The following is a 25,631-nucleotide window of genomic DNA, read 5'->3' as shown; positions in this document are numbered from 1 at the left end:
TTGCCTCGGAGTAGACGATATGCAACAGAGTATAGCTGTAGTTTTTTAGGTATAAATCCTTATGTCACAAGATGGGTTTCCCAACTAGCTCACTGACAGAACCTACACTGGGAAAGTAGCAGACACCAAATCGGACTTCAGACCAGTGACAAGTGGAGTACCACAGGGTTCAGTCCTGAGTCCTCTCTTGTTTGGTATCTACTTCTCTGAAGTACAGGCTAACACAGAAGGTTTTTGGTTAATGAAGTTCGCAGATGACTGCAAATTAGGAGCCATAATCGAAACTCCCAACGATGAGAACATCCTACAAAAGGGCCTCACTGAAACAGATGACTGGTGTCAAAGCCATGGCCTCAAGCTCAATGCCAAAAAGTGCACTGTCATCCCTTTTGGTAAAAACTCTGTATCCATGAACTACCACAAAGGTGGTAGTCTAACACTGAAAGTGTGATAAGAGACCTTGGGACACAGGTGGACAGTAGTCTCTCTTTTGATAATCACATCGCCACAGTAATCAGGAAATCCTTCTACGTGGCACACCATCACAAAAGGTTTCTCCTCTAGGAAAAAAAAAGAGGTAATTGTTCCCCTCTACTCATCACCCATTAGACCCATTATAGAGTACAATGCCCACTTTGGTATGTACCTCACAAGACATCAACAACAACTGGAAAGGCCACAGAAATACCAGACAGAGGATTACCAGCCTCAAGCAGATGCCTTACGCAAAAACTCCAGTTTACTCCATCGCATATCACCTACTCAGAGGCAATCTCTGCCTAACATACAAAGCTATGTCAAACCCAGAGCTGGTGGACATGCTCCACTTAAAGAAATCCCAATCCTTCCGAGCTACACGTGCTAGGGACCTAAACCTTGTCACCACAATAAACAGAACATGCTGGAGGCATAGATTCCTGTCCCTGAGACTTCCCATACTCTGGAACAAAACTACCTATCTATATCAAACAAAGCTCCTCATTAGCACTCTTAAAGAAAAATCTTGATGATTGGATGGGAAATAGGAAATTCACCCCGGGGATCACTTCTGTGGCTCTGCTCGACAGGGGCACAGGATTCTTGGGTGGCAAAAGCCAGGGTACATTTTTGGCTTGGCTTATACAGGCACTAGGGCCAATAGCCTAGCACCTACCTATGAACAAGTTTACTGTTCATCAGGATACATTTCAATGATGTGCAGGGAAGATGGGAGTGCCACAACTAGAGAGTCTTGAAAAGCTATAAGGTCCGGGATTCAGTCATGATTTCTGACTCCCTCACATCTGTGAGAATTTTCTTCAATTTCCTCCCACCCCCCCCCCCCCCCAAAACTAAGTGTGTTGGTCAACTATGGAGTTTAGCATTTATCTCAGCATATTTAATGACCATAACTCAAATTTCTTATGACCTGGATCACAGATTAAATGAATCCAGTGACCCAGTCTACCAATTACTGAATCAAGTCATAAGGGTACGAAAAAGTCTAATAAATACACTTTACAGCAGTAACATATTTGCAAATATTAGGGTGACATACAAGAGTGGAGGAAGATGCACACAGGTGGATTATATCTTATGTAGAAGGGCCAGTCTGAAGGAGATTGGAGACTGTAAAGTGGTGGCAGGGGAAAGTGTAGTTAGGTAGCATAGGATGGTGGTTTTTAGGATGACATTGGTCATCAAGAAGAGAAGGATGAGTGTGAGGGCAGCACCAAGGATCAAATGGTGGAAATTGTGAGTGTGAGGTGATGTTCAGGGAAGAGTTTAGACAGGCACTGGGTGGCCGTGAAGAGTTACCGAATAGCTGGGTAACTACAGCAGTGCTAGTAAGAGAGATGGCTAAAAAGATGCTTGGTGTGACATCTGGAAAGAGGAAGGAGGACAAGGAGACCTGGTGGTGGAATGAAGAAGTACAGGAGAGTATACAGAGAGAGAAAGAGGTTGGCGAAGAAGTGGGATTGTCAGAGAGATGAAGAAAGTACACAAAAGAGTATAAGGAGATGAGGTGTATGGCAAAGACAGAGGTGGCGAAGGCTAAGGCATATGAAAAGTTGTATAAAAGGTTGGACACTAAGGAGGGAGAAAAGGACCTGCACCGATTGGCTAGACAGAGGAACCGAGCTAGTAAAAGATGCGCAGCAGGTAAGGGTGATAAAGGATAATGAGGGAAACGTACTCACAAGCAAGGAGGTGTGTTGAGCAGATGGAAAAAAACAGTACTTTGAGGGGCTGATGAATGAAGAGAATGAGAGAGAGATAGAGAAGGTTGGATGATGTGCGGATAGTGAATCATGAAATGCAGTGGATTAGCAAGGAGGAAGTAAGGATAGCTATGAAGAGGATGAAGAACGGAAAGGCTGTTGATCCACATGACATACCTGTGGAAGCATGGAGGTGTTTAAGTGAAATGGCAGTGGAGTTTTTAACTAGATTGTTTAATGAAATCTTGGAAAGTGAAAGGATGCCTGAGGAATGGAGAAAAAGTGTTTTGGTACCGATTTTAAGAATAAGGGTGGTGTGCAGAGCTGTAGCAACTACAGAGGGATTAAATTGATCAGTCACAGCATGAAGTTATGGGAAAGAGTAGTGGAAGCTAGGTTAAGAAGGGAGGTGATGATTAGTGATCAGCAGTATGGTTTCATGCCAGGAAAGAGCACTACAGATGCGATGTTTGCTCCGAGAGTGTTGATGGAGAAGTACAGAGAAGGTCAGAAGGAGTTGCACTGTGTCGTTGTGGATTTAGAGAAAGCATATGACAGGGTGCCTAGAGAGGAGTTGTGGTATTGTATGAGGAAGTCGGGAGTGTCAGAAGTATATAAGAGTGGTACAGGATATGTACTAGGGTAGTGTGACAGCGATGAGGTCTGCGGTGGGAGTGACGGATGTGTTTAAGGTTGAGGTGGGATTACATCAAGGATCAGCTCTGAACCCTTTCTTATTTGCAATGGTGATGACAGGTTGACAGACGAGATCAGACAGGAGTCCCGTGGACTATGATGTTTGCAGATGACATTGTGATCTGTAGTGAGAGTAGGGAACAGGTGGAGGAGACAGAGAAAAAGTTCAGAAGACTGGATTAACGCCCAGTTTACACCTCAAAGCGAAAATGACAAAAAAAAAAAAAAAAAAAGTATTATTTGATTGGATGTATTTGGTTTAAAAACCAATGCTTTAACTGTTTTTAATGAGTATGAAGAAGCGATCAGCTGTTTTAGAGTGTGAAAGCGCTTACTCTTGTTTATTAAAGAACATTTTGCTGAAAGTGAACGTATATTTGGATTTTCTGCTGAAAGTGAATGTATATTTGGATTTACCAGCCGTGGTCAACCTGTTTATTTTTGTCAACAGGTGGAGGAGACCCTGGAGAGGTGGAGATATGTTCTAGAGAGAAGATGAATGAAGGTCAGCAGGACTAAGACAGAATATATGTGTGTGAATGGGAGGGAGGATAGAGGAATGGTGAGGATGCAGGGAGTAGAGGTGGCTTAGGTGGAGGAGTTTAAATACTTGGGATCAACAGTTCAGAGTAACGGTGAGTGTGGAAGAGAGGTGAAGAACAGAGTACAGGCAGGATGGAGTGGGTGGAGAAGACTGTCAGGAGTGATTTGTGACAGATGAGTACCAGTAAGAGAGAAAGGGAAGGTCTACAAGAGGGTAGTGAGACCAACTATGTTATATGGGTTGGAGACAGTGGCATTGACAAGCAGTAGCCAGAGCTTGACGTGGCAGAGTTGAAGATGTTAAGATTTGCACTGGGTGTGACGAGGATGGACAGGATTAGGAATAAGTATATTAGAGGGTAAGCCCAAGTTGGAAGATTTGGAGACAAAGCCAGAGAGGCAAGATTACGTTGGTTTGGACATGTGCTGAGGAGGTATGCAGAGTATATTGGGAAAAAGATGCTAAGGATGAAGCTGCCAGGTAACAGGAAAAGAGGAAGGCCTAAGAAAAGGTTTATGGATGTGGTGAGAGAGGACATGCAGGTGGTTGGTGTGACAGAGCAAGATGCAGAGGACAGGAAGAAATGGAAACAGTTGATCTGCTGTGGCAACCCCTAATGGGAGCAGCTGAAAGAAGAAGAATCATCATCAAATTTCTTTCATGGACGCAGGAATAACATTTTTACCATATAACATTAAAATATCTTCTGCTCTGTAATAATGCTGGGAAGTATATACGGCCTTAACACAAATTAAGGAAAAATACAGGTACAGATACGAGTAGGGTGGTGGTGCTGTGGTAGCGTTGTCGCCTCACAGAAAGACGCTGTCCTGTTCGATTCTCAGCTAAAGCGTCTTCTGTGTGGAGACATGCGTGAATGGGCGTACCTTCGTTGAAGGTTGAGCGTCAGGCCTGGCAAGTCGGTAAGTAAAAATCTACTGCCAATCATTAGTGGTCCGGAGTTCCGCTGTGGCGACCCCTAACTGGGAAAAGCCGAAAGATACAAGTACAGATATGCAAGGCATTTGCCTTTATTCTTAAACAGGAAATAAAGGAGATCTTACACCATTTAAATAACCTCTCTTTGTGCTACTCTTTTTTCACACCTTTAAGGAAAATGCCTGAGAACATTGCAATTTTATATATATTCATATAACAGCCCTGTATATCAAAAAAGGCACAACCTTGGAATTTACTAAAGGAAGTGTACATGCATCCATGATCATATTTGTCAGAATTCTCAATACACAAGTTTATTAGTTTGACAGCTTAGACCCCTTTCAACATGGTTCTATTGTTAGGAGATCACACTTAATCATAAAAACCCATATGATTAATATATCAGGCCTGTGTTCTTCACTTAGCAATATCAGTTATCTACGCAGACCTAGCAAACGCATTTGACACCATGATGAAAGTTGCATTAGAAAGGTACAATTAAGCTAGGTATTAATTCATACCTGATTAAGGGGATGGACTGCTGGCTTGTGGGCAGGAAGTTCAATATTTTAATTAAAAGTCTATCTGCAGAATACATATTGTTTCCTCAAGGCTCGGGTTACTGGCTTGATCCTTTTCAATACAATATTTTACAAAGTAAAAATCAATAGATGGTTAAAATAAATTTATTGATGACTGCAAATTAGATGCAATAAGTAATAATGATCATCAATTATGATTAGCCTAGACTCTTTCAGATATTTTTGACAAAGAATAAAGTTACTAAAAATGAAGCCCCAAGTGTGACTCAAACAACAAACTTCTGCAAAACGACTCTGGCACTGGAGATGCCAGGTGAGGAGGAAGAGATGGCTGCAAATGAGCTAGAGGTGGACTACAGCATGCAAAGGGTGGTGGTCGGGTCTGCTGCAACATCAAACTCACTGAAGAAGGGGGGGGAGATGCAGCATGCATCACCAAGTCCGAAGACGCATGCTAAGTTGTAGTCCAGCAAGGGGGAAGTGTATATCTTAATGGTGCTGATATACAAGTATGTACTCCAAACTAAGGTGGAGGGCATTGTGCAAGTTAGTGACAGTTCCTGCTACCAAGGGACAGAATAGTAGAGCCTTACTTACAAAAACCTTGAAGACTGCCTAAATAACAGCCCCTCTCACTTGGCTGTCACCCTCAGTGATGGGGAACCTGACCAAAACAGAGGGCAATGGCCAGCAGGTAGTGGGAAGAAAAAGAATCCACGCAAAACTGGTGATCTACCTCAAGCACTTGGTACCATAATAGGTAAAAACCTAAACTTGAATCCCAGTATATAGCCAAGGCATAACTTACACTATACCACCTTTAACGCTATAATATCTAGAAGCTATAACATACTGTTTCTCCTTTATAAATCTCAGGCAAGCCCACTCCCTTAATGTAATATGCCTTTTGTTACCACAATTAACACATTTCACAATTTTCCACAGCTTGTCTGGGTACAGAGGCATTTCACAAAGAAAGTTAAAAGTATGGAGGATCTAAAAAGTCATAAGACTGTTAAATCGTTTCTTTAAATGATTTGATATAGACTTGCTATGGGAAGAGTCAAGACAATGCCAGCAACTGATAAAATTAACATCCAACTACAGGATAATGTAGGGCCTAAAAGACTGTTAATTGTTTCTTTAAATGATTTGATATAGACTTGCTATGGGAAGAGTCAAGACAATGCCAGCCACTGATAAAATTAACATCCAACTACAGGATAATGTAGGGCCATAGCATTCTATGTTAGTCTTACATGAAATGCAATACAGTTACATGAAAGAATAGCAAAATATTTGTGAAGAATAGTAGTACATTATGACCTTGGTCATGGACTAAGTTACTTACCATACAACCACAAAACCGAGCTGGCCAAGTAACAACATACTGTGCGATTCTATACTCTGCAGCACCTCTTACCTCAATTATTCTTTGTCACTAGTCTGTTTATCAATACTTCAGAACTTCAAGAGTGACACCCAATTTTCTCTTGCTTCCATTGTTTCCACAGTTTGTTTCTCCTTTTAATCCTCATCAACTGAAAATTAGTGGTATACCTCAGACTATTATGCTGGGGATCACTTTTCCAAGGCAGTGGAATGTATTACCAGTAACCAACACACATTTAAAAGTTTCTCAGACAATGCATGATGAAACATGAATCCTGAAATAATAAAGCTTTTCAATAGGTTCATAGGTTGGTACTAGGCTATGTTCCAGAATTTATCGGCCCTAGGGCCTATACAAGCCTAACCAAACAATTTCCCTGATATTTCCCACAATATTTACTTCTATGGACCCCTGTCTAGCAGGGTGACTGACGTGATCCCCGGGGTGAATTTCCTATCTCCCATTCAATCATCAAAGTTCCTTTTGAAGAAGGAGGTGCTCTGCTTGACATGTATGGGCAGTCTATTCCAGAGTATGGGGAGTCTCTGGGTCAGGAACCTATCCCTCCAGCATGTTTTGCTCACTGTGATGACAAGGTTTGGATCCCTGGAGCATGTGGCTCTGAAGGATTGGGATTTCTTTAAGTGGAGCATGTCCAACAGCTCTGGGTTTGACATAGCCTTGGATGTTAAGCAGAGATCGCTTCCGAGTAGACGATATGCCACAGAGTATAGCTGGAGTTTTTTTTAGACGGTCAGCATAGGGCATCTGCTTTAGACCTGTGATTCTTCTGGTGAGGTATTTCTGCGGCCTTTCCAGCAGCTGCAAATGTCTTGTGAGGTACATACCAAACGGGGCGTTGTACTCTACAATGGGTCTAATGAGGGATGAGTACAGTGGAACAATGACATCCTTTTTTCTGGATGAAAAGCCCTTAGTGATGAGGTGTGCCACATAGGATTTCCTGACTGTGGTGGCGATGTGGTTATCGAAGGTGAGACCACTGTCCACCTGTGTCCCCAAGTCTCTCATCCCACCTTTGGTGTTTAGTAATTCACGGGTACATGTTTTTTTTCCCCCAAAAGGGATAACTATACATTTCTTAGCATTAAGCTTGAGCCCATGGCTCTGGCACCAAGCATCTGTTTCTGTAAGGCCTTTTTGTAGAATATCCACATCATTTGGGGATTCAATAATGACTCCAAGTTTGCAGTCATCAGTGAACTTTGTTAGCCAAAGTCCCTTAATCTTGGCCTGTACTTCAGAAAAGTAGATGCCAAACAACAGCGGTCCCGGGACTGACCCAGAGGTACTCCACTTGTCACTTGTCTGCAGCTGGATTTGGAGTCTGCTACTTTTACAGTCTGGGTTCTGTCAGTAAGCCAGCTGGCAACCCATCGAGTGATGTAGGGCTTTATGCCCAGCTTAGCAAGTTTATCTATGATTCCAGAGTGGGGGGTTGGTGTTGAAGACCTTGGTGAGGCCCAGATAGGCTGTGTGGACCGCCTTAACCTCGTCCACAGTTCTGGAGACTGATTCAAAGAAGTCAATCAGGTACAGGAGACAAGATCGGCCCTTCACGAACCCAAACTGGGTGGGGGTCCAGTGTTTGAAGGTTGCCAATGTCTGTTCATATGGTCCATGATAATGCGTTCCATGCCCTTGCAGATCAGGCTCGTCAGACTGATGGGACGGTAGTTCCCGGGATCAAAGGTGGATTCCCCCCTTGTGGAGTGGGATTTGTGCGCCACTCAGTGGGCACGAAGCCTGAGGTGAGGCTATGATTAAACATGACACTTAGATTAGGTGCCAGTTCATTTTGTAGTTCATGTAGTACACAGCCCCAGGATGATGTATTCTTAGCTGAGAGAGCAGTTTCTACCTGTGTGGCCATGATTACCAGAATTTGGCAATCATTCGGTATTGAGATGGGCCCTTTAGGGGGTGAGTGAAGCTGGCACTAAATCAATCTGCCAGGATATTGGCAATATCCTTGGGATCAGTATATTTAATGCCATTCTGTTGTAGCTCAAAGCAGATCTGAGCATTGCCATGTAGATTCTTGACATAGCTATAGAATGCCTTGTGGTTGTCTTTGGAATCTTTGGCAATTTTATTTTCATAAACTAGCTTTGGAGGATTTTATGAGGGATCTCAGCTTCTTACTGAGGCTGGTAAGGGAGTTTTTTGCATCCTGAGATTTTCCTCTTTTCTGCAACAGTTTCTTCCTTCTGTTGTGCAGTTTGTTTATGGCAGGGTCCACCAGATTGGCTTCCTTTATTTGGAGGAGAGCGTCTTGGTTATATTTGGGGGATGGTATGATTCATGCACAAGTGGATGTGCTCGTACAGTGCCTTAGTGTAGGATTCAGCAGTCAAACTTTCAGCTCCCGTCTGTATGGGTGCCATGAAGTTTGTCACTTCTGACTTAAGTAGCATGAAGTTGGCTTTGGAGAAGTTTTATTTTTTTACAGAGGTTTCCTTACTGGAGGGTGGGGGTGGGATGTGGATGTCAGGGGTGATTTGCTTATGGTCAGACCTGACCAATGAGGGGGTGACCACTGGTGTGGAGCATCTATCTCCCATGTTGGTAATGACCAGGTCTAGGATATTGGAGCCACTGGTGGGACAATGGATTAGTTGATCCAGGGCATTGGAATTTATGAATTTCAAGAACCGATGGGAAAAGGTGTTGGTACCAGAGTAGTTTTCCCAGTTAATGGCAGGGTAGTTGAAATCTCCCAGTATTAGGGTGTTTGGTTGTATCTTAATATTTTCCAGTATGTTTAGAAAGGTGTAGTGCGAGTCTTTGGGGCATGGTGGGGGATCTGTAGCAATCTACAATTTGGACTGCAATCTTACCTAGTGTTAGTTGCACTTGAAGAATTTCAGATGCATTGCGTTGGCCAACTAGCCTGGAGGTGTGAATATCCTTGGTAAATATGGACACTCCCCCACCTTTAGTGTTTCGGTCTTTGTTTGGTGGCATTCTGCACTTCCATAAATTCAGCAGCATATTATCCTTGATATGAGGGGAGTAATTGTGCTCTTGTAGCATAATCACTGTGTCCTTTTTATGAATTCAATTTAGAAGCTTGAAATACTGAAATATCGAAATTCAGTATTTAGATCCCATAAAGTGGAATCCTGAGAACAGCGAAAGCTCATAAGTGCAAAATTCAAAACCTCGAATACCGGCGGTTTGGAATTTCACGTTTGTGTATAGTGCGACCTCGGAGTGAGAATATTTAAGTAGGGGGACTTGCCCCCTTGCTTTTCTGTAGTAGAGAGCTTGTGTGTGTGTGTGTGTGTGTGTGTGTGTAGAAGCGCAAAATTCAAAATCTCCGGTGTGAGATATTTTGAATTTCGTGGTTCTGAGTTTTCATGGTTTCAAAAATTCGACTTTATAGTTTCGAAAAACTGAATTTCGATATTTCAGTATTTCAAGGATATAAAGTGAATCCCCTTTTTATACATACATTTGTGACAGAGATTGGGAATATAAAATTTTGCATGTACAAAAGGTGTATTATGTGCAATTTCTATTTAATTTTAGCTGTATTAATTGTATATCTGCAAAATGTATAGGTATGCATATTCACTGTCAAATTTTCATATACAACTCCTGTTATTTTATTAAAATATTCTCATATACGACAATGACAACAGTCATACAAGACTCATGTTATTTTATTAAAACAGTAAGAAATAAAAATTTTAACCCCACCAACTCAAAACGAACTTAAACTATGTAATTACTCTGCCCTAAAACATCTGCCACTGAATGAACCAGTATCGTATTTTAACTCCAAGTTTCATGCCATCCTTAATTCTAATGCGCCTGCACGCTCCATTAGAACCAAAACAAGAGTTGCACAGTGGCTATCTTGCTGTGTCTTTCGGCTTTTCACGGTTAGGGATCGCCACAGCGGAACTCCGGTCCACTAATGATTGGCAGTAGATTTTTACATGCCGAGTTGCCAGCCCTGACACACAACCTTTAACGAAGGTACGCCCATTCTCACATGTCTCCACACAGAAGATGCTTTAGCTGAGAATCGAACAGGATGTCTTAGTGTGAGGTGACAACACTACCACAGCACCACCACCGCAGTGCACCGTGGCTATCTAAAGATACAAAATCAAAAATCATACTCAGAAACAAGGCTTGGGCCATTTGGCGTACCACAAAAATCCTTCTAGATCCAATTAAATAATGGCAGCTACAGAATGAGACAAAAAATCCGTTACACTAGACAAAAAAAACTTTCTATTGCCATCTTCAACAGAAGAATCAAAACAACCCTCAAAAGTTTTGGTCAGGCATGAACAAACTTCTTCACTCAGGACATTCCACAATTCCAACCCCCTCAGCTTTTATCCATAAATCTCCAGAAGACATTGCTAATACTTTCAATAGTTTATTTACGGAGACCATCCAGTCCCTAGCTAGCAAACTGCCAGTTTCTCTAACTCAATGTTGCTACACCTTCCACCCAACTCTCCTTCAGCTTCCAACCAGTTTCTACTTCACTTATCCGAGCCCTACTTAAAAAAAAAACAAACTAAAACCAACTACTTTTTCAGCTGATCTTCTCCCTGCTGAGTATCTGCAAAAAGCAGCAGATGACCACCAACTACTTATCCACACACTGAAAACCATTTCCTTAGATAACCATGCTCTCCTATGGTTCCAATCTTATCTGAGTGGTAGACAACAGGCTGTCCTATGGCATGACAAGCTACATATAGTCTTCTACCAAACACCTTAGGAGTCACCCAGGGCTCTATATTAGGACCCCTCCTTTTTTCTAACTTTATTAATGACTTTCATACTGTCATACCAGATGAAACCTGCATTCAATATTTGGACGACTCCATGCTAATCTGTTCTGCCACTACCCCATCAAATCTTTTAACATTATCACAGAATACTTTCAATACAGTTGAAAATTGGCTCACTGATCAAGGTTTGATTTTAAATACCAACAAAATTAATCTGCTACTCTTCACCCTCACCCATAGGTCCTCCTCACTATCCACCATAAAATCTAATAATGGTACCGTTATCTCCCCAGAGGTCTATACAAAACTCCTAGGTGTAATCGTAGACAATAACCTAAAATTTGATTTGCATGTCAACCAAACCATTAAAACTATTAATAAAAAACTTGGCTCACTATACAAGATTAAACCTTTCCTAACCCCATCTGCTAGAATGGCTATTGCCTGCTCTCACCTACTTTACGCCTACCCTTTACTCACGAATCTGATCTTAGTAAGTTGTCTACCTGCTATAATCTCATAGCAAGATTTGCCACTGGCATGCCCTATAGGACGCACCACTGTCATAACCTAAAACACCTTGGGTGGCTTGAACTACATAGTCTACTCCGGTACAAGCAGCTTCTAGTTCATAGGTTCATAGGTTTATAGGTTTATACTAGGCTATCTGCCCTAAGGCATTTATAAGCCTAGCCCAAAGTTTTGTGGCTTACGCCACCCCTTGTTAAAAAGTATTGTGCCCATTAGTTTGTTGTGCCTCTGTCCAGCCTCTAGTGGCGCACAAAGTTCACAATCAACCCGAAAATATGCCTGCACTTAAAAATATTATCCACTTCTATAGTAACCCTAGGCCACTTTGCTCGTCTAACAAACTGCTGGTTCATTCATTCATTTCCAACAACTGAGCTGGAAACTCGTTTGCCAACTCTGTTGGCAAAATTTGGAACTCTTTCCCCACTGACCTTACGTTTGAACCCTCTCTAGCTCAATTTAAAAAGAATCTCAAGCAGTATTTTAAAACACGTTGGGTATGTCCCTGTTCAAATCCTGACTAGCTCCTTCTCTATAATTGTATTTCTTACTTGCAACCCTAGTTGTGACTTAATTTGTTAGTCCACATCAATACGCAACATTAATTATGAGAGAATGTACAACTTGCTCATCTGAAGCCGATTCTGTAAATATCCTTAATATGTATAATGAATTTATTTTTTTAGTAATATGTTTTGATCTTTCTTTTCAGTATGTATGTTGGAGCTTTTCTCCCTGGGCCACCGCTTAAAAAGGACAAGTATCCAGTCTGACTATTCTAGTCAACAAATGTAAAATAACATAAATAAAATATTTCTTCTGTTTTGTATGTTTACTTGTACTGAAGTACAAATCAATGACATGTATATTATTTATTGACATATGTTTACCACAAAAGTCTAAATGAGTCACAAGAACCCATTTTCAGTGGAAGACAAGGGAGAAAAACTACTTGGAGAAAATTAAAAAATTTTCAAACACATTATACAGTAGATATAAAAAACGTGTACACACCCCTGTTAAAACGTCAGGTTTTTGTGATATAAAAAAATGGGACCACAGTACATCATTTCAAAACTTTTCCCACCTTTAATGTGACCTATAACCTGTACAATTCAATTGAAAAACAAACAATCTGTTGGGGGGAAAAAATATAAAAAAATAAAAAACGTACAACAAGCTGGTTGCATAAGTGTGCACACCCTTAAACTAATACTTTCTTGAAGCACCTTTTGATTTAATTACAACACTCAGTCTTCTTGGGTAGGCGTCAGCATGGCACATCCTGACTTTGCAATATTTGCCCACTCTTCCATGCAAAAGCTCTCCAAATCTGTCAGATTGTGATCTCTTGTGCACAACCCTCTTCAGCTCACCACACAGATTTTCTATTGGATTTAGGTCTGGGCTCTGGCTGGGTCATTCCAAAACTTGAATTTTCTTATGATGAAGCCATACTTTTGTTGATTTGGATGTATGCTTGGGGTCATTGTCATATTGAAAGGTGAAATTCCTCTTCATCTTCAGCTTTCTAGCAGACGCCTGAAGATTTTGGGCCAAAAGTGACTGGTATTTGGAACTGTTCATAATTCCCTCCACCTTGACTAAAGCCCCAGTTCTAGCTGAAGAAAACCAACCCCAAAGCATGATACTGCCACCACCATGCTTCACCGTGGGGATGGTGTTCTTTTGGTGATGCGAAGTGTTGTTTTTGCGCCAAACATACCTTTTGGAATTGTGGCCAAAAAGTTCAACCTTAGTCTTATCAGAACATAACACATTTTCCCCACATGATTTTGGGAGACTATGCATTGTTTTGCAAATTTTAGCCAGGCCTGGATGTTTTTCTGTGTAAGAAAAGGCTTCAGTCTTGAAAGTCTACTCCATAGCCCGACAAATGGAGAATATGGGAGACTGTTGTCGCATGTAGTACACAACCAGTATTTGCCATAAATTCCTGCAGCTCCTTCAGCGTTGCTGTAGGTCTCTTGGCAGCCTCCCTGATCAGTTTTCGTCCCGTCTTTTCATCAATTTTGGAGTGAGGGCCAGTTCTTTGCAACATCACTGTTGTCCCATATCTTCTCTACTTTTCGAGGACTGTCTTCACTGTGTTCCATGGTATATCCAATGCTGTGGAATTTTTTTTTGTACACTTCTCCCGACTGATACCTTTCAACAATGAGTTCCCTTTGATGCTTTGTAAGCTCTCTGCGAACCATGGCTTTTGCTGAGCAGGTAACTGAGTAAATGTCAGGAAAATCCTACTAGGACAGCTGAAGTTTATTTGGGGTTAATCAGAGTCTGTTTAATTGATGGCAGGTGTGTACCCAAGAAGAGTGAATGCTGTAATTACATCAAAAGGTGTTTCAAAGTATTAGTTTAAGGGTGTGCATACTAATGCAACCAGCTTACTGTACATTTATTTTTTATATTTTTTCCCCCAACAGATTTGTTTTTCAATTGAATTGTACAGGTTTATAGGTTGCATTAAAACTGGGAACCATTCTGAAATGATTTTTTGTGGTCTCATTTTTTAGATCACAAAAACCTGACATTTTAACAGGGGTGTGTACACTTTTTATATCCACTGTACAAGAAAGCTTAAAATTATGCATTTCAAAAATAATCACCAATATTGTACAGCATAGAGATATACTCAAATGTTAAAAAGAGAAGAATGGAAAAAAAACAAAGTAAAACACTACATTCAATTCTGAAGAGCTTCCATTTGGCAATTCACAGCAGTAAGTAAATATGACATGTTTATTCAATTGTAAATGTAAAGGGGGAGACAGATTACAACAGATTAATATAAATGGGCGGAGATGATAGGAAAAGGTTATGTTAAGTGGTAAAGAGGGTAGGATAGCCACATGAAGATGAAGAAGTGGAAATGGGTAGAAAATCTGTAGACAGGGGTGAAGAAAAGTAGACAAGATTAGTGTATCAACCAATAAATGCACACAAACATAAGCTGTAGAACACTGCCCACATATTAGAATTCACTACACTATACAATGTGTTCTTGTCATGTAAAGTACTGTGACCTGCAGGATCACATATCTCACATGTAACCCAATGATCCATACACTGATCATACCTCTCAACTGTAGAGATTTTCACAAAATGTCCAGATTTTTGCCTCATCATTTTGGTGCGTTTTTCATAAACTTGTCATTTTCTGGCAAATTAGTGGCAAATCATTAAAGTGTGAAGTTAGAAAATAATGACAGACATTTAAGTTTCAGACTTCATACCCTTCAGAAAACTCATGCTAATGCAAAACCTGTTATTCTATCAACATTCTAAGTTTGTAACAGCAATATTTAAAATTTGTCCCTATTTTTCTGCATTTGTCCCACTTTTATTTATGGCTTTGTCTAGATTTCTTGCTCTAAGAGTTTGAGAGGTATGACAGTGATGGAACTCGCAGCACAACTTTTGGTTTGTACACAAGTACTCACAATAACTTTTTTTAAAAAAAAAAATCTTGAACAAGCAGTCTAAAGTACTCTGCAACAGGTTAAAGCAGCCAAGTCACTGGAGAAAATAGCAGTGCAAGAAAGGAGGTGCACAAAGCTAAGGGGATAACCACCAGATTGAATTCCATTTTGTTTTACACCATGAAAACAAAAAAAAACATATTCATGCTAATATATATATATATATATATATATATATATATATATATATATATATATACATACATACACACACATATACACATACATACATGCATACATACACACAGTCATCAGGGAACAAAAGTACAATAGCTAAAAAAAAAAAAAAAACAACCCGGTTTTACTGCAAAAATATAATCAATCAATTAAGTACCAAACTAGTGATGGTGTAATGTGTTATAATCAAAATACACAAGGCCAAGTATTCAGGCTCGGACTGCAAGAGAAAAATTCACTTTCAAAAAGTTTACAATTATAGCCAGTATGCGAATGGGGGGGGGTACATTATGTGCTTTGAGATAGGATGAGGTAGCAACCAATGACAGTAACTATGCAACTGGAGCATGGGATAGGTGGCTCTTTCTGGCTCGCATGAGATGACAACAGAACAAGTCATGCCATCCGTTAAGCACAGTATTTTTGTACAGTTGAAAATACATAATTACAGTGCATAACCAGAGCATAAAAGACAACTTAGGGTGTATGTCCTCCAACATGAAACTGTGCTGCAGTCAAGTATTTCAGTCTGGGTGCACTCCTCAACCCTGCTCTATCATTTCAACCATTCAATATCCAGACTGAGTAAACTACGGGTTTAAAACCAATCCAGATTTAAATAAAGGACTTTACAAGTTTGCAGTCACTCTTGGAGAACTTAGCAGTTGGCAGCTGTGTAAAAGAAAACCAATGCTGTACTAAAACTACAACTTAGTACTGGCTCAGAATAAAACAAAGAAAAAGAACAAATACACTTTCCCAAACAGAAGCTTCTGCTCAGTATTCAAAAATGAATGGAAATTGGGGAAACCACAACACAATAACAGAATCAGTGCACATGAACAGCCTGCAAAATTCTGCACTGTGGGTCTGCCATGCATGCAGTTTCTCAGCATTAGCATGTGACCGCTAGATCTGCCACTGCCTGAGAACTTATTTGCAACCAGTACTTGTAGCCAGGACATTACATACCTAACTCAATTATTCCAAGCGCTCACGAGGAGCATTTTATCAAAGCCATACTCTGCTGAGGCCTACTTTTCCAAGGGCAGGAGGCCCCAGGGTATGTAGCCAGGATAATGCCATGTTGTCCACTTAAAAGCTTAAAACTTGCATCACTACAAAAGTAACAAATGAGAAGAGCATCTCCGTCCTTTATCTTTTCTTACAGTTAATCTAATTCGGGCCCCCCAACAGGCCACAAAAGGAATACAAAGTAGTCATAAAAACTTCAGACGAACTCAAATGTTCTGTGATGCTGTGTGACCCGCATTAAAATTGTTTGCATTCCAGACTTTAGGGACGTGACAACACTGCATTACAAACGAGGCAGTTTCACTACCGCACACACGCAAGCTATTGAGTAAAGCGCACAAATTTTAAAAAGTCACTCCAATACAAAATCTTTTAATTGTTATTCTGCAACAGACAACATTCCCAAGTTTTCAAAGTCTGACCGTAATAAATATGTCAAATAGTAACATCAGAGCGGAGAGGTACACATCTCGATAGGTAGCTGTAAACACACTGGGGAAAACATTATCAGCTGACACTACCTTATCTGCTCCGCAGTATGCACTGCAGAAACAATTCTCACAAAGTTCATAAAGCATAGGAACTAGAAAAAGTGTTTTAAAAACGCCTGTGCAGAGAATTTAACGCAGAGACATATCAGTTAGAAGCAACATGATTCTTCTTGGGGTGCACAAAGCTAAGCTAAAACCTTCCACCCCCTCCATTCCTGTCTCTTCAATGGATGGAGCTCCGCAGCAGGGAAAAAATGTAATCCGCAGTTGTAGCCTGTTACCAAGTTTGAAATTTCCGCCCCCGAGTTATCACCCAATTCCCCCATCACTGCCTGAACTCTGATCTCCAGTTAAAGTGCTTCCTTCACTGTTCCCCCATGTGCATTCATAAACACTGTCAATACTTGAAAAAAATATTTGGCCCAGGCTTAAAATCGAGATACAGTCACTCACTGCACTCGTTTTTTTTCTGTCCCGGTTTGGTGAAAAGAAAGAGAGGACTGTCCACTCACTCCCTCCTACCTGTCCCTGGGGTCGATCCAACTGGTTTGCTTGGTATTGTGGTCGATGTAAAACACTTTCCCGTCGTAATCCCTCGCTTCTTCCCAGCCATCCGGTAAAGGCAACTGTCCATTCCCCTTCCTAGGCATGATCAAGGTCTGAAAAGTCCTCCATAAGTACAGGGGAGGCAGACGGCTCAGAAAGAAACATTCATATATTTACATCCAGCCGGCGATCTCTAGCCACCATCTTAAGTCCATCAACAGTCTGGATCCGAGACCTGATTCAGTTTCCCAGCCAGCACTTCATTAACATAACATTAGCATCTCTCTCGCTCGCTCTAATCTGCTAATCTACATACGCGTTCCACTCTCCAACCCACATTCCAGAGTTTTAACCCTACCGGTGCCGCGGCGCTGGCTCTACAAAGAGGCCTGGTTTAGCGCATCCCACGGTGACGCTTAACTCCCAAAGGGAATTAGTTAAAGTGCAAAAGCTTATAAAACATCCTTAATTTGTCCTTATCGCGTGTAAATGTGTACACCTACTTGTAACTGTCGTAGGTTTATTTCAATACAAGTATTTGCGTTCCCTATACATACATAAAACATCTTTAAAGGCAGCGAAGCTAAGGTTTAAAATAAAATTAAAACAACTACATTGAAGTTTCTTTGCAAGAAACGTAATGAAATTAAGCAACTTGCTAATGGTTTCTCAGTGTAAAGACGTAGGCAGACGGTTCAAATCCCGTTTCTCATGTCTTTGCAAAACACAACCCAATATATTTACTGAGTTGTTCTGTTAGGGAAGAATCGATTTTCCAGAGGGGACGTTCTAAACTATCACGTGTGCAGTTCTTGGCAGTAGTCTGTTGGAATAAACCGCGTGCAGCGTTATTGATAGTTGAGGTGCTGGGTAGGTGAGTTATAAGTAAATTGTATTTGTGGCCTTACGTTTGTTAAACTATACAGTCTCACTCTTTTTTATTGATAATTTGAAAGTTACAGTTAGGGTTGTACTTGCGTTACCCCACAGAAACGCACAAACGAAGATGTTGCCAAAAGTTTGTATTATGTACTCAAACATAGTATGGTTATTCTCACTCACCTCCTACTTATTTAAAAATGTTCGCAACCCAGAAAAGGGTTGCTCCTAAACACACAGAAGGGACCCATTGTTTTTTTTTTTAATTATTACTGCTTATAACCTTAATGGCTATTTTTACAGGTGCAATCCTATCCTATACTGTAACCATTAATTTAGACCGTTCTAAACATTGTGTGCTGTTTGATTAAGAAAGTTTCCAAAAGATACAAAAAGTACTCATTTGAATGCAATGAGTATGCCTAGCTACACCCCTGCGCACTAACAGAAATATTAAGGGAGGGGCTCCTAGCCGAATACCAGACTAATTTAAAAAAAAAAGCTGATTTGGCATAGTGGTATGTTGTTTTGACTGTAATGTAGTGTAGGGCTATTTTAAGCCTAGCCAATAAATCGAGGTCAGAATCAAACTCTCTGTCTTGTGTTTACGAAGCAAATATCTTATCCATTGTACAAAGCCAACCCTTGGTTGGGATTATGGTTAGGGTTCAGGTTAGACTTTGGGGATTAGTGTTGTAGGGTTAGCTTTAGTGTATTCTATACTGTAGCAGGTGTAAAATGTAAAGCTTAGTGTGTGGTACAACATGGTAGTTACAGCCCGAATCATCTTTACATTTTCTACAAACTGACGGGCACAATTTGTTGAGGTAGGTAGTACAGAAATTGGAAAACTGGCAAATGAGTTGCTAGATGGGGTGTTTGACTGGTAATTTATTTTTTAACTTGCCAGTCGGGTTAGAACACTGATCCCATCGCTCAGCCAACAGATAAACATAATAGATTCAATTTGTATACAATATCATGTAAGACAAAATGCAATATGTAATTGTATTATACACAAAGAGAATATCAAGAGTTGGCTCCAGGGTATAAAGACAATAGATATGATATTATATACAGAGTGACTGACAAAACACAATATGTACAAGTAATGTATAAGGCATAGATATCGGAGTTGGCTTGCTGAAAGAATCACAAAGAAAAATTGAGTATTAGAATAAATTAAAGGAATCAGTAACTAGGAAAGATATCTTAGAGAGCTAGTCCAAACAACGTCTATGGACAAAAAAAAAAAGACACGAATAACCAAAACAAAACTGGATTGATCCCTGTGGAGCAGCAATATTTATAGTCCTTTCTTCTAATTGTCTGTTCTGAACTCTAGAGCTTCATTTTCATTATACAAGCCATTGCCTAACCCAATTAATAACATACTTTATTTAGGTTCAAGGATCCCATAATTTGAAAATGTCCTTACATTCACTGCTGCAGTATTCTTTTAACTGTATGGGATTCCTTACTGCGGAAGCCCGATGTCTGGCCAGCCTTCCAAAGACTTCTGAATTTAAAAGGTATGCCGATCGTCACCATATGCACCCTGCATAATGTAAGGCATAAAGGTGACATTCAGGCTTACCAAAACCTGAACAACTTTGCACCAGTCTGAACGTATCTTTTACATCATCAGTCTGTTTACTTGCATCTGTTTTCTGCCAGTTGAATGCATTTTTGCTCTCTAGGGACTTCCTACACCTGTTGTTTTTGCAAGATAAGTGCCCCATTGGGGATTTTGTTTTTTTTGGGGGGTTTTTTGTGTTCTTTGGGGTTAGTGTAATCCAGGAAGAGTAAATGCCAGTGTGGGAAGACAGATTCCCCATAGAAACTGCCACAATAAGTGTCTTTTTTTGATTAGGAGCTTCTCATGACCATACTTCTTGTTCTATTTGTCAGGTATTTGTTCCGAAAACCCTTCACAGTAGACTTTCTTCCCTTTCCTTGTATCTTGAGAACCAGCATCTTGGGCTACTCGCTAAAGATACTATGGAAGGAATCTCCTGCCCTGAGTCAGCCGTTAGGGAAGAAGCAGGTGAAAAAAGTACAACCGGAATCTTCAGCTGTCCAGCCTCTGACAGGTGTTTCTCCTGAGTTCACTACAAACCCGGAGGCTCACCTGGCTATGGTGTCAGATTTCTCTGCCGCAACTGTGTTGGAGGCTGGTGAGGATCTGGCTAGCAGCACATCCGAGGAGGCTTTGCAGGCGTCTGTCTTGGACATTCAGAGGGAACTATGGTTCATTTTTTCTGAGGGGTTTAAGAGAGTTTCTCAGTTTCTAGTTTGGGAAGAAGTTCCTGCTATGGTTCTCGATTGTCGTCCTGGATCTGAGCCTTCTCAAGATGTTCCCTTAACAAAGAAACAAAAATTAAATATATTTTTTCTGCTTCTAGGGATCCACAAAGTGAGTGGCAGGCTTTTACTCGGGGATTATTTTCTGCCTTAATGTCCTTAAAGTCTCCTCATGGGGATTCAGTTCTTGCTTCTCCTTGGTCCTCTACTCCTCTTAAAAGGTCTAGAGCCAGGATGCTTCTAAGGAATAGTCAGATTCTGCTGACGAATCCCTAATTTATTCTATTCAAATTCCTTCTCCTTTGGACTATGGGTCAGAGGAGGAGGAATTTTAGTCCTGATGTTCCTTTGGAGGAAATTTCCTTTGGAGACGCGCTGTGTAGGATGATGGATTCTTTTGGGATTGTACTCTGGTCTCTGATATCCATAAAAGGTACTATGAGTTGTTGTAGCTGGACTCTCCTAAACCTGCAGCTATTCCTCCTATCTTGGCTGCTTTACTGGATGTTTTCTCCAATGCCTCTCAGACATGTGATTCTCTCCCCCTGCTCCCAAGAAGCCTGATAGGATTTATGGGGTTCCTGATAATTATTCTTTTTTATATAAATGTGCTGCTGCTGACCCTTCGGTAGTGTCTGTAGCCTCTGATAAGCCATCTCAATCTCTTCCTTCACCCAAGTTATTGCCTTCTGACAAGGACAGCAGAGCTATGGACAGGCTGGGCAAAAAGGTTTACACTTCTGCTAGCCTAGCTTTTAGGGCTATTAATTATCAGACCCATATGTCTAGGTATGTGTTGACTTTTCTTTCTCAAGCCTGTCAACTTATTTCTGAATTTCTAGACTCGAGGGTAAAACGTCTGTTCTTTCCTTGCTAGGGACTTCCTCTCAAATCGTTCATCATTCTATTAAATGTAGTTATGATGCGGCAGATGCCTCTTCTGGGCTGCTGTTTTTGGTTCCGTTGTAAGGAGGTATTCTTGGCTTAGGCTTCAACCTCTACCTGATGAAATTAAAACTAAGTTGATGAATGCTCCTCTGGATTCTAAACTTTTGTTTGGGGAAATCTGCTGCTGTTTTGTTTAAATCCCTTCAGGATAAGGGTAAGGCCTTGCAGGAGCTTAAACACATGTTTGTTTCTCCTGTGCCTAAATTTCAGAGAACCTACCCTGCTAAGCCTGCTTTTGTTTGCAGGCAGTTCTGTCCTTCTACTAATGGTAAGAAAACTAGCAAATGGATTCCTCCTGCTAAGGCTACTCAATTTTTGGGGACTCCGAAGCCTTCCTTTCTGAACAAACCGGGTGCTGTCTGACTGTCCGTCCCCTCCCAGCCACATTCTTCTTTCTTTTCACCTTTCTTTTTTTTTTTCAGTTTGGCTTCAGATCACTTGTCAGTCATTTATCAAGGGTTCTTCATGGTGTAGAAATCCTGTCCTCCTTTTATGGGCATTCCAGAGCTTCCTCAGGAACATCTTCCCTTTTTACCAAAGTTTCTTCAAGATCTCTTTTCTCAGGGTACTATTCAAGAGGTGCCTGCGTCCCAAAGGGGAAAGGGTTATACTCCCAACTGTTTCTATTGCCCAGAAAAGAGGGCACTTGGAGACCTATTCTAGACCTCTCTCATCTAAACACTTTTCTAAAGGTACCTTCCTTTCAGATGTTGTCCCTTCAGATTCTGTTTCCTGTCTTGCTCGGTCAAGCCTATATGGTATCTCTCGTTCTCAAGGATGCTTATCTCCACATTCCAGTCCGTCCTGTTTTCAAGAAGTTTTTGCATTTCTCTGTTGCTTCCTGGCATTTTCAGTTCTATGCTTTGCTCTTTGGCCTTTCTACTGCCCCAAGGGTGTTCACCAAATGCCTTGCTCCTGTTATTGCCTTTTGCAGACTTCAGGGGATCCAAATATTTCCTTAGCTGGATGACCTGTTGATTTGGGCATCTTCTCCAGAGACCCTTTTGCAAAATATTAATTTTTGCCATATCCCTTCTTCACAGCCTGGGGTTTGCTGTAAATTTCAAAAAGTCTTCTCAGACTCTTTCTTAAGATCATGATTTTCTGGGTTGCAGGATTCAGACGGTGCTAATGGTTGCATCTCTGCCCCTCCAAAGGTCTTAACTCTCATTTCTTGCTTTCATACTATTTTTTCCTGTGGCTTCCATTACCGTCAGGGAGTTTCTGAGAGTTCTAGGTTTCATGGCATCCACTATTCCAATGCTCCCTCTGGCCAAACTTCATATGAGAAAGTTTCAGTGGTTTCTGAAGTCCGTGTGGCTTCTACATGCTCACCCTCTAGAATTTGTAGTTCCTCTTCTTCCTTGCCTCAGACAGGAACTTCTCTGGTGGATTCAGCAGTTGTCTCTGAATCCAGGGATCCCTCTTCTCTCAGGAATTGTTCACGGACGCCTCAGACATGGGATGGGGGGACAACTTGTGGCTCCCTAAACGTACAGGGGGGGGTGGTCGCCTTGTCAGCAGAAGAAGCACATCAGTATCAAAGAGATGAGATCCCTTCTGCTGTCTGTTCAGGCCTTTCAGTCTATCTTTTTCTCCAGGACCTCTCAAAGTATTCACAGACAATGATTAAGTGATGTGGTATATCAACAAGCAGAGCAGAACAATATCTTACCTTCTTTGCCGGTTGGCACTTCTAGTATGGGATCTTGATGTCAAGTGTCAAGTGATTCTTCAAGCAGTTTATATCCCTTCCAGTCAGAACATTGTGGCAGACACTCTGAGTAACTCCTTAACTCAGTTCCATGAATGAATGCTTCACAGGGATGTGTTTCTGGACATTATCCACCAGTGGGCTACTCCTCAAGTGGATCTTTTTGCCTCACCTCTGAATAGACAACTTCCTCTGTTTTGTGCCAGAGTCCCAGGTCCCTGGTATGGAAGGTGGATGTCCTGTCATTCTTTTGGAAGGGGATGTTTCTTTATGCATTCCCTCCCTTTCCTCTCATTGTGAAAGTCCTGTTCAAAATCCAACAGGTAGCTCCCAAAATCTTGAAGGTGACTCCCTTTTGTCAGTGACAACATTTGTTTCCTCTTCTCTATCTAGCCAAAGACAGTCATCACAAGTTACAGCACAGGGTGGATCTAATCACACAAGACAAGGGATCGCTTATCCAACCCCACCTGTCCATGCTTCACCTGATACTGGGTGATAGGATTTTGATTCTTCATAGACACCTTTTTTCCTGAGGACATGCTGCAAGTTCTGCAGGAGGCCAAGATACATATGATTAATTAGGAAATCCTACTTGTCCAAATGGAAGAAGTTTTCTTTTTGGTGTCTCATAACCTGAGCCCAAGATGCTGCTTTGGTTCTCTCTTATTTGTGCAAGTTGCTCAATGCTAGTTTGGCCTATTCTTCTATTAATGCCCACCACCTATCGGCTATCTCTACTTGTCTGACTTTTTCTCCTCCTTTAGCTGCTAGATTTGAGGTGAGACAATTTCTTAAAGGCGTCCTTAATATTAGATCTCCCAGGAAGCCTATTCCTCCTCCCTCTGATCATAATTTTGTTGTGGCGAAGTTGACTCAGGCTCCCTTTGAACCTGCTGCTTCAGCTTCCTTGCAACATCATTCCTGGAAGACTGTTCTTTTGTTAACACTTACTTCTGCCAGACAGGTGTCTGGATTGCAGGCCCTTATGGCTTGTCCTCCATTTTTTTATGTTTCATGAGGACAGTGTGTCCTTGCACACTAACCCTTCTTTTATGCTGAAGGTGGTTGATGAGCTATCCCTTAATCAGTCTGATAATTTCCCTACCTTTTCCCCTCTCCATAAACTGACAGTAAGAGGGTGCTGCATACTTTGGACATGCATGTTCAACTTAGTCTTGGTCATATCCAAATAAACTCCGTCAGAAAATCTTATCAGTTTTTCTGTTCATCCTAGATCTTTGGGACTTGCTGTATCCAAGCAGACTATTTCTTCTTGGACATCTAAGACTATTTCCTTTTGTTACACTTTTCATGGCAAGAGCCTTCCTTTTCAGTTAAGGCTCATTCTACTAGATCTGTGGTTTCTTCTGGTGCTTTTTTTCAAAGGCTTAGATACTAATTCCATTCTTGAAGTAGATGCCTGGAATTTTATGCATACCTTTACCAAGAACAAGTTGGATGGTATCTCTAGAGCGAGTGCTGGTTTTGCTAGTTCAGTTCTTCATGGTATTTTAGAGGATTCTTCTGTCCCCTTCCTCCTCCCTTGTTTTCTCTTGAGCTTTGGTATTCTCCCATATAGTTAAGAATACTGCAGCAGTGAGTGTAAGAACATAGTACAGTTATGTAAAATCTTTCCATAACAGTAGATGTCCTTGACTTCACTGCTGCAATATTTGCTCTCTCCGTGGCAGGGAATCCCATATAGTTAAGAATACTGCAGCAGTGAAGCCAAGGACATTTACTGTTATGGTAAGATTTTACACAACTGTGCTTTTGTTGTTATGAGGGACTAAATCAAATGCTGTGGATAGATCCAATAAAACTACATTCACAGGTATCCCAGGATACCTCTCAACCTCTTACCACAAGAAATCTGGACGAAACCTAAAATAATGGTGGGACTAAGGTCCAAAGACAGGATCAGATTTTAAATGTTGCTCTTAAAAGTTGTCAGAATAACAGGATTTGTGTTAGCATGCATTTTCTGAAGGAAGTGAAGTCTGAAACATAAATGTTTTTATTTACAGACTTCAATCCTTATTAATTTGCCAGAAAATCACAAATTTTATGAGCAACAGAACAAAAATGAGACAAAAATTTGAACATTCTGCACAAAATCTGGATTTGTCCCTGATTCTGGTGGTCAGAGCTATGCCTGTTTGCATTATGAAGTAGGGTTGATGACATTTTTCCTGTTTTGTTTGCACAGTAGGTTACAGGTTCCAGCTCAAATCAGAAATTCTACACTATAAATTAATTGCATATCAGTAAATTAGTTATTATCACAATAACTTAAAGGGACAATCCCACCATTTTAAAATTTGTGTCCGACTCTTTTCTGAAGGAGTGACTATCCTTATCAGCAACACCCACTTTGTTGTGTCAGCATGGAACCTCTCCT

General features: G+C 40.9%; 1 protein-coding gene across 1 annotated transcript in view; it reads right to left on the bottom strand.

The window, feature by feature from the left end:
- WWC2 (WW and C2 domain containing 2) overlaps window positions 1–18,010 on the bottom strand; it is a 1,656,421-nt gene extending 1,638,411 nt beyond the window's left edge. Inside the window, exon 1 of the mRNA XM_044062544.1 lies at window positions 17,359–18,010. Within this exon, the coding sequence (XP_043918479.1) occupies window positions 17,359–17,486 (128 nt within the window). The 5' untranslated portion in view covers window positions 17,487–18,010. The remainder of the gene's footprint in view (window positions 1–17,358) is intronic.
- Window positions 18,011–25,631: the final 7,621 nt, after the last annotated feature.

The sequence above is a fragment of the Protopterus annectens genome, chromosome 2.part1 (genome assembly GCF_019279795.1).
Source record: "Protopterus annectens isolate FY-2018-M chromosome 2.part1, PAN1.0, whole genome shotgun sequence".
In the NCBI taxonomy this organism is placed as follows: domain Eukaryota; kingdom Metazoa; phylum Chordata; order Ceratodontiformes; family Protopteridae; genus Protopterus; species Protopterus annectens.
The sequence above is the reverse complement of the archived record's forward strand: the minus strand, read 5'-3'. Positions and strand labels throughout refer to the sequence as shown.